Source organism: Salvia hispanica, chromosome 1, assembly GCF_029641045.1.
Source record: "Salvia hispanica isolate PSC_SH4W2 chromosome 1, Shi_PSC_v1, whole genome shotgun sequence".
In the NCBI taxonomy this organism is placed as follows: domain Eukaryota; kingdom Viridiplantae; phylum Streptophyta; class Magnoliopsida; order Lamiales; family Lamiaceae; genus Salvia; species Salvia hispanica.
This window is the reverse complement of record NC_142692.1, coordinates 26,015,095-26,032,518: the sequence shown is the minus strand read 5'-3', so window position 1 is coordinate 26,032,518 and position 17,424 is coordinate 26,015,095. Positions and strand designations below refer to the sequence as shown.

The 17,424-nt window shown below is 38.0% G+C and overlaps 3 protein-coding genes across 3 annotated transcripts; 2 read left to right on the top strand and 1 right to left on the bottom strand.

Annotated features, from left to right (window-relative positions):
• The first annotated feature begins 1,489 nt into the window (after positions 1-1,489).
• LOC125219432 (S-adenosyl-L-methionine-dependent methyltransferases superfamily protein) lies at positions 1,490-4,026 on the top strand. Its single transcript, XM_048121406.2, has 9 exons — positions 1,490-1,686; positions 1,759-1,815; positions 1,960-2,057; positions 2,141-2,210; positions 2,306-2,354; positions 2,555-2,643; positions 2,751-2,798; positions 3,572-3,631; positions 3,718-4,026. Exons 1-9 carry the CDS (start codon positions 1,627-1,629, stop codon positions 3,826-3,828), a joined length of 642 nt encoding a protein of 213 aa, XP_047977363.1. The 5' UTR covers positions 1,490-1,626; the 3' UTR covers positions 3,829-4,026.
• Positions 4,027-8,664: 4,638 nt separating this feature from the next.
• Positions 8,665-12,702, top strand: LOC125218602 (rhodanese-like domain protein). The gene is made up of 9 exons (XM_048120297.2): positions 8,665-8,927; positions 9,044-9,205; positions 9,437-9,542; positions 9,694-9,889; positions 10,358-10,439; positions 10,786-10,868; positions 11,138-11,270; positions 11,397-11,550; positions 11,824-12,702. Exons 1-9 carry the CDS (start codon positions 8,742-8,744, stop codon positions 12,582-12,584), a joined length of 1,863 nt encoding a protein of 620 aa, XP_047976254.2. The 5' UTR covers positions 8,665-8,741; the 3' UTR covers positions 12,585-12,702.
• A 268-nt stretch (positions 12,703-12,970) lies between these two features.
• On the bottom strand, positions 12,971-15,709 carry LOC125218905 (protein AGENET DOMAIN (AGD)-CONTAINING P1-like). The gene is made up of 4 exons (XM_048120705.2): positions 15,111-15,709; positions 14,210-14,338; positions 13,543-13,995; positions 12,971-13,204 (listed from the first exon to the last, which is right to left on the bottom strand). The coding sequence occupies exons 1-3, from the start codon at positions 15,576-15,578 to the stop codon at positions 13,543-13,545; spliced, it is 1,050 nt and encodes a 349-aa protein (XP_047976662.1). The 5' UTR covers positions 15,579-15,709; the 3' UTR covers positions 12,971-13,204.
• Between the last annotated feature and the right edge of the window lie 1,715 nt (positions 15,710-17,424).

Here is a 17,424-nt window from a genome sequence, read left to right as displayed (position 1 = left end):
CCAATCGGGCGGGGGCGACCAGCAAATGAAGGAGGGGATGGAAACTCCTCAGCATCCAGGGGGAGGTCGTGGGATCGCCGCTGCTGCCGCTGTAGTCGCCGGTATAGTTCAGTTTCTGCTTCTTCGGCCACCCAGCGTCGCACCCCGCACGGAACTTCTCGGAGTCCTTCAGCAACAAAAAGCACTCCCAAAAGTGGAACTCCTTGTACGTCCCCGCCAAGGGGAACTGACTCTCGGCTATCCTCCGGGCGTCCTCCTCATTCTGCCCACTAGTGAGCTGACGGAGGGCGTTGGCGTACAACGCCGAAAAACAGCCGACCGCGGCCCTGATGCGGTCCCATCCCTTCCGGACCTCCTCCCCGCTGAAGTCCTTCCCGTGCGGGCAATGCCTCCTATAGGCAGCTCTAATCTTCGCCCACATGTTGACGACCCGCTGGTTGTTCGCAACCAGCGGATCGTCGCACACCTCCAACCACCCCCTGGCCACCCCAGCGTACTCATCCTCCGTCCACTTCCTCCGGCCGGGGGTGTCATCAACAACGGGCTGCGACGACTCGCCGACCGCCTTGGCCTTCCCCCTCGTCTTCTTCTTCTTCGCCGCGGCCCGCCCTGCTGGAACGGGAGTGTCCGGATCGCCGAGATCGATCCCCATGTCATGCAATGACAAAAGGTCATCGCCAGTGAACTGCGTCTCCACTGGGGTCGACGTGTGAGACGAAGCCGTCAAAAAATCCAGAGAGGGACGATAGACCGTGTCCCCCCCCCCCCCCCCCCGGTGACCCCTGCATCCCCCCCGTGCTGCATCCCTCCCTGCCACATCATCCCCATCATCTGCTGCAGCATCTGGGGCATACCTCCCCACCCGCCGCTCCCCTGGCTCCCCTGCCCCCCGCCCGGCATCCCCCACGGCATACCCCCCTGGTTCCCCCCTACATCCCCCCCGGCGCACCGGCCATCATCCCCATCAACTGCCCCCAAGGGACGTTAAACCCTGGGCCCATCTGCCTGCCCATCTGGCCCCATCCAGATCCCACAGGTACCGTGGGAGTCTGAGATCCACTCGTCGCTGGACTGGACTCGTTGTTGTGATCCATCGCTCAATGATGCTCTTGTACAGAAAGTTAGAGAGAGAGAAAACTCGTTAAAACAAGTGGTGCAAATGAAAATGAAACGAAAATCGCGTTTATATAGGTTTTTTTTAAAAAAAAAAACAAAACAAAATTCGGGCGCTGGCCGATTGGGTCGCCACAATGGCGGCCAGCGCATCGACCAGCGCTGAGCGATCGGCCAGCCCACGCCGATCGGCTCGCCGATTTCCGGCTGGCCGCCTCCAATGGTTCGGCTAGCCGATCGGCCAGCGCCGCGAATCGGCTAGCCGACCATTGGAGATACTCTAAGTATCAACTCTTAAAAATGGAGTCGAAATGAAAAAGAAAAATAGAAACACGGGAAATGCATAAAGAAAAATAAAAATGAATTTTCCCAAAAATAAACTTGGGCGGTGAAGGTAAGGCCCATTGACTACAGCCCACCACACTACACAACCGGCCACACCTCACTGTCTACCACCACCACCAATATTCTATTTTCCAACCGGCGGGCGACGGCGCGTGAGGCAATTTGAAGATGAAGTTGAAGCAGTTGGAGAGCCTTCTCGGCTCAATTCAACAGTTCGAGCGCCCCAAGGTCTGTCTTATACCTTCTATCTGTTTGCTTTATCAATGATAAGTATAATGATATAATTTCATGGCGCAACAGATTGAATTGGAGCAATATCCCACAGGACCCCACATCGCATCTCGCTTGCTCTACACTGTAAATATTCTTCCTTTAATTTCCCTTTTACCTTTATCAGATGCCTAAATTACTGCACATTTTATTTGTGGCGGGTTGGATATTCTGTATAGGTTGACATTGGTTGTATCAGTACTCAATATTCGTTTTGTTAGCCTATTTTAGGCAGAGAATTCGTTCGGGGATTTGTGTGATAAGGTAGTGGCGGATTTCGGTTGTGGCTGCGGTACCCTAGGACTGGCTGCTGGTCTTTTGGGGGCAGAGTAAACACCTTTTCACTTTTTTTAAAAAAACTCTGTTTGGTTTAATTTGAAATTGATATGTAGTTCACATAATTTACTATCAGGCATGTCACTGGATTTGATATTGATCAGGAGTCTATTGAAATTGCTACCTCTAATGCAGATGAACTAGACGTACACTTTCTGTCTCTCCCCCTTTTTCCCTCAGCGTTGTGTACAGATATTGAGTTTTGTTAGTTTACTAATCTCCTTGAGTTTTTTCCTTGTAGTTAGACATCGATTTTGTTCAATGTGATATCAGGAATTTAACATTGTCAGGTAGTTATCTGAAACTCCCCACCTCAAATAAATTACTACTACCGAATCAACTAAAGTTCCTGAAGGGATTGATGGGGATTACTAAAGTTCAATAAAATCTCTTTTACCTTTTAGACAATTGAATGCTGAACTCTATCACAGGGAAGCATCTGCTTGAGAGATGAGTAAAATGTTGACCATTGCTCTTGAAATTTGCACAGATCGACATATCGACACAGTTGTAATGAATCCTCCGTTTGGAACTCGGAAAAAAGGAGCAGACATGGAATTTCTCTCTGTGGCTTTGAAAGTAACTCCTTTCCTATATTGTAATTTGTCTATACTAATTAATTGCAAGATATGTTACTTGCGTCTAGTGTCTACATGTTACTTATCACTGGAATGCGGATTTGACAGGTTGCTTCCCGAGCAGTTTATTCCTTGCACAAAACCTCAACAAGAGATGTAAGTTCATTTACCTTTTGAAACAGAGGTTTAGTTGTCTCTTGGTTACATCATATTTCAGTTTTGTGTTGGAAGATTGGTGCTTTTTTTTAGTACTTGTATTTTTGTTATTTCTCATTGTTTACTACTTTCCCAAGAAATACTATTTTTTGTGGTTGCATATTTGATATTATGAAGTTTGCAAAATACTCTATTCATTCGCTGGTATCTTGAACTTGATGGTCTTCCATCCTGATTTGATACGGCACTTTCCTTTAGGCAAGTAAATTTTTATCTGATTCTCTTTTTTTCTTGGAGAATTTATTGGGAAAAACCATCATTTTATTTACTTCTGTATAGTTGAGAGTGTAGCTTATTTTGACCTTTTAGCTTACTCACTGATTTTGATGTGGTCCATAAACTATTCACAAAACATCAGCTGGAAGTAGAACTATACTGATGTAGCTTACTGAGTCTGATCATTGATACTTTTAGGATGGTAGCCTGGTAGGGTAAAAGAGAAGTAATACTTATAATGTTACATCATTCACCTGTCCTCTTGGTGACGCACGCTGTCTGATAGGAATGCTAGGAGTTGCAAAGTGTTAGACAAGACAATGGTGTAACGCCTGAATTTTCTTTAAAGAAGCACTATCTTTTAACTATCTACTTCATTCATTTTGCCAGAATCTTTATATGCCCTTTTTTTTTTTTTTTTCTATTTGCCATTGTGAACTGGTGCTAATATACATTGCTTAATTGGGCTTGTTCTTGGATTTATTTTTTGAATGCAGCACATCAAAAGAACAGCATTGCGAGAATATAATGCTAGCAGTGCTGAGGTTCTGTGTGAGGTACATATGGATTGCATGCATTCTTTTGTGGGCTGAGTTATTTTCCTTTGGTAGTACTAGTAAATATGGGTTATACTTTTGCGCAGCTTCGCTTCGATGTGCCACAACTTTACAAATTTCACAAGAAAAAGGAGGTCGACGTGGCAGTGGATCTGTGGCGATTCGTTCCAACATCCAATCAAGGAAGGCATATCTAGCAGATTTGCATCCATTGCTTGTCACAAATATTCCCAGTAGGCAGAAGCCAACAATGCCGCCTTAAGATCTCGAATACGTGTGGAGGGGCTAGGGCTAAAAACTCATTTTAAATAGAAATATGAGACATGATGAATTCTTTGTGAAACATTATGAATTGTTCGCGCCCATGATATCGGTATTTAGCCATGTTTTAAAAATCGGGCTGGTGAGTGAACCGGAGATTAAGAATGGTGTGTTAAATGAATGGCGAATAAATTAAGACATAATAAATAAGAGAGATGAAAAGAGAATAAAATACTCCATTCGTCCCTCACTAAGTGAGATGGGGTATTTCTTTTCGGCATGGAATATAAGAAAATGAGTTTTTGTTAGTTAAGTGGACAATAATAAAGTAAGAGAAAGAATAACGTAGAGAGAAAAAAGTGAGAGAATGCCAACAAAAAGAAATGACTCATTGAACTTGGGCATCTTAAAAAGGAATATGCATCACTTAGCAAGGGACAGAGGGAGAAAGATGGAGTTATTTTTGGCAAAAATAGAAATAATTCAATTATCTTAGAATTTTTTAAAATAAAAAAAAATGACTCAATTAATATGGAATGGAGAGAGTAATTTTTATGAGTATTTTTTAGGGGTGACAAATCGTGCGCATTGGGTCGTTATCGGGTCAACATGATAACGACTCAACCCAATAAGGTCTAATCCGAACCCGACCTGTTAAGGAAACTGTAAATTCGAACACGAACCCGACCTGCTACCCTCAAACCCGAACCCGACACGAACCTGTTAACGACACGATACGATAACAGCACGAATCCGATATTACATGCTTAAAACCTATTATTATATAATTATACACGATATTACGTGATTAAACTTAATTTTTAAACTTGATTTACATGATAAATATTCATTATTCACGACTTAAACCCGATTTACGATAAATTAAATAACTAAAGTCAAGCCTTATTTTTTAAAAAATTAATAAAAATAATAATATTATTATTTCTTAATGGGATACCCGTATCCAATCCGAACCCAATCGGAAATTTTCGGTTCTTAACGAGCCAACCCAATAAGGACACGAACCCAATAAGGCTTGACTCAAACCCATTATTTTCGTGCAGATTCGTGTCGGATTATCGTGTTGGGTCAAAAATTGTCAGCTATAGTATTTTTACATTATTTGTAAAATTATTTAATTAAAATAATTTAATAATGCAAATGCTTCAAAATTTTGGCCATATTAAAATTTAAATTGCCCCAATTATAAAGGCAAAAAAGTATATAGATCGACTGCATCAAAATTTTAGAGTGAACTACAAAAATAGTCCCTGCACTATGCGTTTATCTCGCCAATGAACCCTGGACTTTCAAAATATCCCCAGACAATCCTGGACTAAGCGTTTATCTCGAAAATGGTCATTTTTCATTGTTTCGTGACGAAACTACCCTTTTGGGGGTTTTGGGGGATTTGGGCAATTTGGTCTTTTTACATTTTAAATTTGATATTATTTCAATGATATACTAAATCTGATATTATTTCAAAATTATCAATTTTCTTCCCTTTTGCCATGCTTCACTTTGTTTCTTGATTTCAATATTAGATTTAATTTTATAAAATGAGTGAACTACAAAATTAGTCCCTGGACTATGCGTTTATCTCGCCAATGAACCCTGGACTTTAAAAATATCCCCAGACAACTCTGGACTAAGCGTTTATCTCGAAAATGGTCATTTTTCACTGTTTCGTGACGAAAATACCCTTTTGGAAGGATTTGAGGGGTTTGGGCAATTTGGTCTTTTTACATTTTAAATCTGATATTATTTCAGTGATGTACTAAATTTGATATCATTTCAAAATTATCATTCTTCTTCCCTTTTTCCATCCTTCACTTTGTTTCTTTATTTCAATATTAGATTTAATTTTATAAAATTAAATTTTAAATTTCGATTTTTAAATATCAATAAATTCTTTTAATTATTAAAATTACTATTAAATAACAAATTAATAGTTTTAATCAATATTTGATAGTGTCTAATATTTAATCAATAAGGTACGATGACACCTTAGTTTTAATATCAGATTTAAGGCGTCATCGTACCTTATTAGTCTATTTATGATTAAAACATAAATTAGATGCACATTTATTTCGGAATAAATCGTGTTACATGATCTATTTATGATTAAAACTATTAAATACTGATTAAGGCGTCATCGTACCTTATTGATTAAATATTAGACACTATCAAATATTGATTAAAACTATTAATTTGTTATTTAATAGTAATTTTAATAATTAAAAGAATTTATTGATATTTAAAAATCGAAATTTAAAATTTAATTTTATAAAATTAAATCTAATATAGAAATAAAGAAACAAAGTGAAGGATGGAAAAAGGGAGGAAGAATGATAATTTTGAAATGATATCAAATTTAGTACATCACTGAAATAATATCAGATTTAAAATGTAAAAAGACCAAATTGCCCAAACCCCTCAAATCCTTCCAATATGGTATTTTCGTCATGAAACAGTGAAAAATGACCATTTTTGAGATAAACGCTTAGTCCATGGTTGTCTGGGATATTTTTAAAGTCCATTGTTCATTGGCGGGATAAACGCATAGTCCAGGGACTATTTTTGTAGTTCACTCTTATAAAATTAACTTTTAAATTTGGAATTCTAAATATCAAAAAAAAATTTAAATTATTAAAATTACTATCAAATAACAAATTAATAGTTTTAATCAATATTTGATAGTGTCTAATATTTAATCAATAAGGTACGACACCGCCTTAGTTTTAATCAATATTTAATAGTTTTAATCATAAATAGATCATATAACACGATTTATTCCGAAATAAATATGCATCTAATGTAAGACTAATATAATTTTCGTTTATTAATTTGAAAACAATCAAAATTAACTAGAAAATTCCAACAAAAATTCTCCTATTTCAAATTTTTAATAGTATCAAATTATTAGTCAGCTTCATAATATTTTTAGTCAAATTCTCTTATACATTAGATGCATATTTATTTCGGAATAAATCGTGTTACATGATCTATTTATGATTAAAACTATTAAATATTGATTAAAACTAAGGCGTCATCGTACCTTATTGATTAAATATTAGACACTATCAAATATTGATTAAAACTATTAATTTGTTATTTAATAGTAATTTTAATAATTAAAAGAATATATTGATATTTAAAAATCGAAATTTAAAATTTAATTTTATAAAATTAAATCTAATATTGAAATAAAGAAACAAAGTGAAGGATGGAAAAAGGGAGGAAGAATGATAATTTTGAAATGATATCAAATTTAGTACATCACTGAAATAATATCAGATTTAAAATGTAAAAAGACCAAATCGCCCAAACCCCTCAAATCCTTCCAAAAGGGTATTTTCGTCATGAAACAGTGAAAAATGACCATTTTCGAGATAAACGCTTAGTCATGGGTTGTATGGGGATATTTTTAAAGTCCAGTGTTCATTGGCGGGATAAAAGCATAGTCCAAGGACTATTTTTGTAGTTCACTCTTATAAAATTAACTTTTAAATTTGGAATTCTAAATATCAAAAAAAAAATTAAATTATTAAAATTACTATCAAATAACAAATTTATAGTTTTAATCAATATTTGATAGTGTCTAATATTTAATCAATAAGGTACGACACCGCCTTAGTTTTAATCAATATTTAATAGTTTTAATCACAAATAGATCATATAACATGATTTATTCCGAAATAAATATGCATCTAATGTAAGACTAATATAATTTTCGTTTATTAATTTGAAAACAATCAAAATTAACTAGAAAATTCCAATAAAAATTCTCCTATTTCAAATTTTTAATAGTATCAAATTATTAGTCAGCTTCATAATATTTTTAGTCAAATTCTCTTATTCATTAGATGCATATTTATTTCGGAATAAATCGTGTTACATGATCTATTTATGATTAAAACTATTAAATATTGATTAAAACTAAGGCGTCATCGTACCTTATTGATTAAATATTAGACACTATCAAATATTGATTAAAACTATTAATTTGTTATTTAATAGTAATTTTAATATTTAAAAGAATATATTGATATTTAAAAATCAAAATTTAAAATTTAATTTTATAAAATTAAATCTAATATTGAAATAAAGAAACAAAGTGAAGGATGGAAAAAGGGAGGAAGAATGATAATTTTGAAATGATATCAAATTTAGTACATCACTGAAATAATATCAAATTTAAAATGTAAAAAGACCAAATCACCCAAACCCCTCAAATCCTTCCAAAAGGGTATTTTCGTCACGAAACAGTGAAAAATGACCATTTTCGAGATAAACGCTTAGTCATGGGTTGTCTGGGGATATTTTTAAAGTCAAGTGTTCATTGGCGGGATAAACGCATAGTCCAGGGACTATTTTTGTAGTTCACTCTTATAAAATTAACTTTTAAATTTGGAATTCTAAATATCAAAAAAAAATTTAAATTATTAAAATTACTATCAAATAACAAATTAGTAGTTTTAATCAATATTTGATAGTGTCTAATATTTAATCAATAAGGTACGACACCGCCTTAGTTTTAATCAATATTTAATAGTTTTAATCACAAATAGATCATATAACACGATTTATTCTGAAATAAATATGCATCTAATGTAAGACTAATATAATTTTCGTTTATTAATTTGATAATCGTCAAAATTAACTAAAAAATTTCAAAATTTTATTGGCGAGATAAACACATAATACATGGACTTTTTTTTGGTTCAATCAAAATTTTAATATATTAGAATGAGCATATGCATCTCAACCAATTGTAAAGATAAAATTTACCGGTTTTCGATCAAAACCTAAAGGTTTTGGTGTACTTCCCAAACTCTCCCTATCGTCAATGGCGGACCACCACACTAATCAGCAAACAAACCATGGAAATGGGATGGATCACGGCGTGTTACTCTACTACAAGTACGCAGAAATCCCCAACCTTCAAGACCTCTTCGATTTCTACCATTCCAATTGCACCTCTCTCTCCCTCCTCGGCCGCGTCCGCCTCTCTTCTCAGGGCGTCAACGTCACTGTAATTTCCCTTCTCCACTCCATCTGTCCCAGAATTCAGCTTATGCCATTTTTTTGTGTTTTTTCCTCATTACCTTTTAATCCAAGTAACTCAGCATGCTCTGCTCTGGTGCGCAGGTTGGGGGGAGATTGACGGCATTGGGGGAACACATTGAGGCATTGAAATCTAACCCTCTCTTTGAAGGAACTGACTTCAAGCTGGCCTCTTGTTCCGAGCCGTTGAATGATCAAGTGGCCAAGGAATGTGGATTTACTTCTTTATCGATCCGGATTGTTAAGGTTGTGCTCAACTTAATTTTTCTGTTTAATTTATTTGAATTAGCGGACGAGTCATGAGCATGTGTTATGCTTGTTGCAGCGGGTCCCTCTATACTCTATAGGGATTGTTTCTGGCCAGTAGAAAACTTCCTAGTCACACCTTCACTATATATAAACCTATGGGGATTGCAGAAGTCATCTGCTTTAGTTTCCTCACATTCAAACTGAAACAGGCTATCATACTGTCAATAGGAACTGGTGACCTTAAGCTCTCACCCATTGTTGAAGTCTCCGGAGATTTCAAATGCTGGGAGACATCTCTCGGCAGCTGAATTTCACTCTGTTCTTCAGAATGCTGGTATTTTCTGTGTGTATTTCTGCAAGTTTTTTTCTTTTGAGTTGTGCACCATGGTCATTGGTTTGTGTACTTTGACTATTTATTTAGTGCTGACACTAACCTATTCTAGTTGCCAAGTCTTCTACTGCTGAATTTTCTGGTATTTTCCCAGGTAATTGTCAAGAGTTAAGTAGTGGTTCTGACAAGGAATTGATACTGTTAGATGCAAGAAATTTGTACGAGACAAGAATAGGCAAGTTTCATGCTCCAGATGTCAAAACATTAGATCCAGCTATCAGGCAGTATAGTGACCTGCCCTCATGGATTGATGAAAATTCGGAGCAATTAAGGGGGAATAATATCCTTATGTGAGTACGTGTGCTATAGCAGTAATTTACCATGCTAAGAGCAAAAGTCAGTTGTGGTTTCAATTGTAAAGCTTCTTTCACATTTGTTGTCTGCTTTACTTTCCAGTATATATTCTACAGACACTGTATCCTTGTTTTCTTAAGTTGCATTTAGATGACCATCGCAATGTTATAATGCAGTGAGTTGTTAGATTAATGTTTCGCAGCTGTCAGTGAGTAGCATGCTTTAACTTCTCATTGTACCTGTTAGAAAGCTAACTTCAATAACCTATGGAATGTGTGGAGTATAATTTATTATTGGCTTCTAATTGGCCTTTTCTATAAGCCCGTGTGCATATTCTTCTTGCTGTAATTGCACTGAATTACTGTGATTATGGTCTATTTCTATTTTTGATACTGAATGGTCCTCCATATGCATGGGTAAACTTATTTCAAGGATCTCAGTTGTTTGTTTGTTGTCATTCAAAGGTACTGTACTGGAGGAATTAGATGCGAGATGGCATCAGCCTACATCAGATCTAAAGGTGCTGGTTTTGAAAATGTTTTTCAGGTGAGCTCCTCCAAGCATTTTCCTGTAAATGATCAATTCCACAAACAAAATTTTCCTCTATACGCATATAATGAGATGTTATACTTTTTTGTGATTTGAGCTATTGAGTTGATTTGGTTCAAGGTAATTTTGTTTGATAAAAATTCAAGTATGGCTCATTTCAAGACATTTTAGTATATATTGCCTTAAATTTTTGGTTAATTTTCCTTGGTACTATGAACTTCTAGTGCTTATATAGCTCCTGTGTTAGGCATATTGAGATTGCTAAATCAAATTTTACTCTGAGCGATGAAACTATATTGAGATCAAGGATGCTGATGGTATTCACGGTATTGCTATTTTTTAGTTATATGGTGGAATCCAAAGATATATGGAACAATTCCCAGATGGAGGCTTCTTCAAAGGGAAGAATTTTGTTTTTGACCATCGGTATGCTTTGCATATTTATCTATTTCCTACATCTGATTTGCCTCATGAATGTTCTTTTATTACTTTTGTATTTCTGCATTGTACTATTGGACCTGCACAAACTTCCTCATAAGCTTGGGGCAGATCTTGTGAGTTGTCTTTGATAGAATAAATTCAAAATACTGTCCTTTTGCAGGATTTACATATTTTGTATGGTTTAGGTAAAGCATGTCTGTCTATTAAGACATCAATTTTGGTAGTTTTGTAATCTTATGGATTTCTGCTTTCAGGGTTTCTGTTGGGAGCTTAGATCCTAATAAGTTGGGAACTTGCCTTTTCTGTGACATGCCATTTGATGACTACACTTCACGTTGTCGGTGTACTCACTGTAGGATGCTTGTATTAGTCTGTGATCGTTGTCAGGTATGTTTCATTCACATTGCAACTTGTGAAGTATGTTGCTTTGAAACCTTGCCCAGAATGTAATTTGAAAATTCTAGATAAAATAGTTTGCTTGGCTGATTAAAAATTTGCAACTAATCTTTGCAGGAAAGAAATTCATCTTATGTTTGTGAGTTGTGCCAGAAAGATGGCAAGCCTTTTCCATCCATTTCCTCAATGGCGGAGGAAGTATCGGAGACACCATATGATGATCAAAATCTGGAGGTTGATCAAGCTTCATCTCTTCTATCTATAAGTGAAGGTAAGGCATTATTCATAACATTCTTCATATTTGGCACTCTAATATATCCTACTATTAAACAATCTCTTGGACCTTTCACACATAAACTGCTTCTCATGTCATTGCTAACTCTTGAATGGAATCTTGTTAGCTAAACTATGGATATGGAGTATAACATATATTCATCTCTTTACCTTCAGCTTTCTGTAACATTTGCTTCATATTCTCTAGTTTTTGTCCGATGTTCTTTGTTATCCTTCTGTGATTATTAAGAAGAAAATTGGAATTGTGCAGGACAAAATGCTGCTTTGACTAAGCCAATTAGAAAGCTCAGAATATTATGCTTGCATGGCTTCCGGCAGAATGCATCCGGTTTCAAAGGAAGAACAGCATCATTAGCCAAGAAACTCAAGAACTTTGCTGAGCTTGTGTTTGTTGACGCACCACATGAATTACCTTTCATTTACCAAGCTCCGCTAGCTGACCAGAATCATAGTTGTGATTCTGCATTTGAGCAGAAAAGCCCACCCTTGAACCATTGCAATAGAAAGTTTGCATGGTTGGTCGATGCAGATTATAATGGAAAGGATGATTGTGAGTGGAAGATGGCTAAAGCTCCTTTCGACTGTCTGCAGTACCAGCAACAAACAGAGGGGTTCGACAGGTCTATTGAATACTTGAAAAATGTATTCTCTCAAAAGGGACCTTTTGATGGGATATTGGGATTCTCTCAAGGAGCTGCAATGGCTGCCTTAGTCGGTGCTCGCAGAGAAGAGCTTAAGGGTGACATGGATTTTAGGTTTCTTATTTTATGCTCAGGTTTTTCTGTCAATATGGCAAGAAATGCCGAAGGGTCGATCAACTGTCCATCACTTCATATTTTTGGGCACAAAGAGGGCAAGGACAGACAGATAGATTGCAAAGCCAGTATGCAGCTAGCTTCCTTGTTTGAGAATGGATGTGCGGTGCTTATTGAACACGACTTTGGTCATATCATCCCGACGAGATCTCCATACATTGATGAGATTAAAGATTTTCTTAGACGGTTTCAGTAATGCTGAATCTTAATGTTTCTCGTATACTTTTGTCAATTGTGTAACTCACCTGTCTTCTGATCTGTTGAATTTCATTGCTTGAGTTTTTAGGGTAAACGGTTGTGCTGTTCTCCCTCAATACACCAACATCAATATCATCTATGTCATGAATTTTGACGCATTTTGTAACACTACCAAAATATTTCAACCTTATGGCATGGTTTTTGGCGCTTTCTAATATGCACGACGGCACCTACAACGTTTTAAATAAAAAATCCGATGTAGTTTTAATCAATTGATGTTCCTGAGAATGTGTTGATGCATTAGAATTTCCTTTACACATTTCAAACTCGAAGGATATGATATTATGTAATACACACCAAATAGTAGAATGCGTATAACAACCCTTACAGTAGTAATTAGTTGGATTACTATAGAAGTTGGTTCAAAATGTGAATGATAGTTTACCAAATATACAGGTCACAGCAAAAACAAAACAAGCTGGTGGTGAATATGGCAAAATCAAATTCCTTAAGGTGCTACCATGCCCAGAATTAAAAGTAGGGTGTTAAATACAAGTGGAGAAGAAGCAGAGGGTTAAAGCATTTACACTTGCACAAAGGCCGCTACAACTTGAGAACCTGCAACACAACCAAAACACCGTTTAGTTACTCATTTCTTACACAGGCAATACATTATTTTGGAGGCAAGGGCTGCAACCATTGGGGCTTAAACGACAAGAGGAGACATGATGCATGCTATGCTATTTCATACTTACCTCACAAATTCAATCATTAACTAGTGGAGTAGTACTAAAAGATATTCATCACAACCATGACCAAATTTATGATTTGCCTGATAAGCAACGATTGTAAATCACAATTTAAATGAAGCTTAAGTACTCCCAGGGAGGAACTACAAAAGATAGGTTCTACTAGAAGAATGTAAATCACGATTGCTAGAAACTAGAAAGTAGTACCTAGAAGCAGTGCCATTTGCCATTTCTCCACTCTTGATGCACCCTCAAGTCAGAATGCTCAAACTTCAATTCCTCAGGCGGGTTCTCAAAGTACACAGAGTACCTTTCTTTCACAAGAATTTTTGTAACCCTACCAACCCACCAACAATCATTGTAAAAAGCATCAACTTGGTCATTAACTTTAAATCTGTCAATGACTCCAACATCAGGAGGGCTTGGCCTTAAATGGAGTTCATTGATCTCTTCTCTCAAGAAGTCCGTGCCATCATCGTTCATCAGTTTTTTGTACTCAATCAGATATTTTCCAGCTGCTCTTTTCTCGAGAACAATTACAGGGAACCAAGCACCTTCAAAACCATCTTCATCGCTACTGGCTTCCGCATGGTCTCCTGAGTTAAAGTTATGCTTAGTCGCCACCATGCTGCCTTTTGCTTCAGCTGATGACGGAGTTTTCTGTATTAAAAGGCAAGACATTTATGAGCACAAGCTCTTAGTAATTGACAACCAAGGAAGCTAGCCTATATTGTTGAGAAAGACAGACAGAGTGAACTAACTCAATCCCAAAGTTAGAAAAGGAAAATGAGGAAACATGTACATTTTTTAATTATTAAAAAAGGAAACTATAGGAAGTTATTGAGAAAATTGATATCACATAACAGCATATCACCTTATGATACTGTATGGATCCATTTTCAAAACCATCTTCATCGTTACTGGCTTCCGCATGGTTTCCTGGGTTAAAGTTATGTTCAGTTGCCACCGTGCTGTCTTCCGCTTCAGCTGACAACGGAGTTTTCTGTATTAAAAGGCAAGACATGTGAACAAGCTCTTAGTCATTGACAACCAAGGAGGCTAGCCTATATTGTTGAGAGAGAGAGAGAGACGAAGCGAAATAACTTAATCCCATAATTAGAAAAGGAAAATAAGAAACAATTTACACTATTAAAAAAGGAAACTACTAAGAAAGTTATTGAGAAAATTGATTTCACATAACAGCATATATCACCTTATGACACTGTATGGATTCATTTTCAATCCAGCAAATCTATTATAGTATGTTGAAATTCAAACCTCGGATTTTGCACATCACGCATCAGAACTATGAGTGGTAAACGAATCTAATGTATTAGAACTCAGTACATAAGGCTAAGTTTGATATTCTCAACTGTTGTTTCGGTTCTATTTCCTTTTTGGGATGAAATAAGATGAGGCCCCAACAACTCTAATTCTTCAGTCCCATATGAATACCATAACTTTCTCAACTCTAGTACTCCATAAACACCTAATTAGGGTATGAACCACAAAATTAGTAAGTAGTACTCCATAAGATGCATAATCCCAATGGTTATAGTATTATGCAACAGAAATGGTACGTTACATTAAATTGGTTCCAAATTCAGCAAGAAAATCCATTTGAGAAATATTTTTAGCTAATCAGTTGATTCAATCACCAAGCAAACAGTAGGGTCTTTACTACGTATACAGCTCTTATATAAAAAAGGGCAAAAAACTGGAATTTGTAATTAAGAAAAGAAAAAAATGAAGAAAGATGAGGGAGGTATGCTTACATTGGCGTGGGGGTAGGGGAGCAAAGGCGGGACCCAGTTCCCCCCCGTGACCCACTCGCGGTGGAGCCTCAACTGCGAGGCCGTAAATGACAGCTCCTCCCTCGACCCGCGAAAAAAGACAGTATATTTATCCTTCCCCTCAAATTTCCGGGTGATCACACCCTCCCACCACCCGTCGTTGTAGTATGCATCCACTTCGTCGCTGAACTCGAAGGAGGTGCGATTCTCCTTTGGCGGCGGAGGGCGCAGCACCACCAGACTCAGCGGCTCCCTCAGCGGCCGCTTGCCCGCCTCGTCCTCTGTCAAGGTCTTGTACTCCACCAGGACCTTGGAGGATTCATCTTTCGGCGCCCGGATCACAGTGGCCAAGAACCAAGACCCGCGAAATCCATCGTCGTCGCTGTTTACCTCGACTTCGGCTCCTTTCTTGAAGTAGCGTAAGATGCTGCTCTCGCCGCCGCCTGCCATCGGTATACGCTCACTTTTTCTAGGGTTTAGCGAGGCTAATCGGAGATCAAAGATTCATGGCGGCACTGCGTCAAGAATTTTGAATTTTTTAGCCCAAAAAACCTAATAGTAGAATTGAATCTATCGACCGACCCGTTTAGGAACTCATTCAAAAAATATTATTTTTATAATTTTTAAAATATTATATTATACCGTTAGACTGTCCACAAAAATAACTTGTCCGACTAGTCATCACAGCCACGTGCGCCACGCCACAGTTACAAAAAGTAACTTGTCTGACTAGTCATCACAGCCATGTGCGCCACGCCACAGTTACAAAAAGTAACTTGTCTGACTAGTCAACACAGCCATGGCCCAGCCACAAAAACTTGTCCAGCCATGCTAGGACCACAAATCTCATTATTTTATCAAATTTTTATTTATTTTAATTGGAGTAGAATAAAATTAATTGAAAAACAATAATTAGAAAAAAAAAACATAATTCATTCATAAATAATTAGTGAACAAGAATTACAAACAAAAGTAATCACAATGTGCCCGTTCCTCTACGTGCCCATATCTCTTCAACCATATCGGCATGGAGTTGGAGATGTTCTCTTTCCTTGCGTATATCAAGGAAAGTTCAGAGCAAGTATTTATCAATACGCAATACACCCATTTGCAAGGGGACGGTGGCAATACCGTGACTTGGTCCAGCACCATCGTTCGATGTCCAACGCTCCATAGATGGACCTTCATCATCTACTATCATGTTATGCAATATGATGCGTGCAAACATGATATCAGCGACGCTGTTTGCGTGCCAAACTCACGTCGGGCACCGTATAATGCCCCATCGTGCTTGGAGCACACCAAATGTTGGCTCAACATCCTTCCTCGCACCCTCATGACGTTGCGTGAACCAAGATTTCTTTCGACCGACAAGATGTCTGATCGTCTTCAAAAATACGGGCCACCGAGGGTATATACCATCCGCCAAATAGTATCCCATATTGTACTCCCTGTCATTGGCTATGAAGCTGATTTGCGCACCCTCGCCCCGACGCTGCTCATTGAAGAGAGGCGACGATTGCAGAACATTGATGTCGTTTTTAGACCCTTCAACACCAAAATACGCATGTCAGATCCACAGCCGGTAGTCAGCAACGGCTTCCAGGATCATCATCGAGTGTTTGCATTTGAACTTGGTAGAGAACTACCATTTCCAAGCCATCGAGCAGTTCCCCGATTTCCAGTGCAGGCAATCTATGCTGCCCATCATCCCTGAAAAAACCGTGCTCCATCCCGTGCATAGCAAGCAGTATCTCGCAGTCGGTGGCGATCGTCTTTCGGAGGTACTCTCTACCGAAGATGGCTCTGATGCCGCTGCAAAACTGTCTCAAAACCTGTAGGCTAGTCGTCTCACCCATATGTAGCTATTCGTCGAACATGTCAGCTGGTCCGCCATAGCCAGTTGCATAATTGCAGCGGGTGTACTTGTGTAACGTCGACAGTCCAATCCTGCCGTTGGCATCAGATCGGAGGGTGAAGCACCTGTACTACGAAGCCAATGACGATTCTACATGTAGGAAGAGCCGTCGAGACTTTTGAAACGCCGATAAAAAAAGCTCTAGCGGAAAACGCGGGTTTTCGGCAAAGTAGTCATCCATAGCCGCTGGTTAGCCTGATATGGTCGCAGGGGATTGTCCGCCGATGCTGGATCGGACGAGGGACCACCGCTGCCGCCCGCTCCTCCTCCTTTACTTTGTGCGCAACCTCTTCAACCAACGCGTCATAGGCCGTATCCCATGCACGTTGATACTCATCGTCGGAATCCATTTTCTGTGAATGAATTTGAGAAAATTTT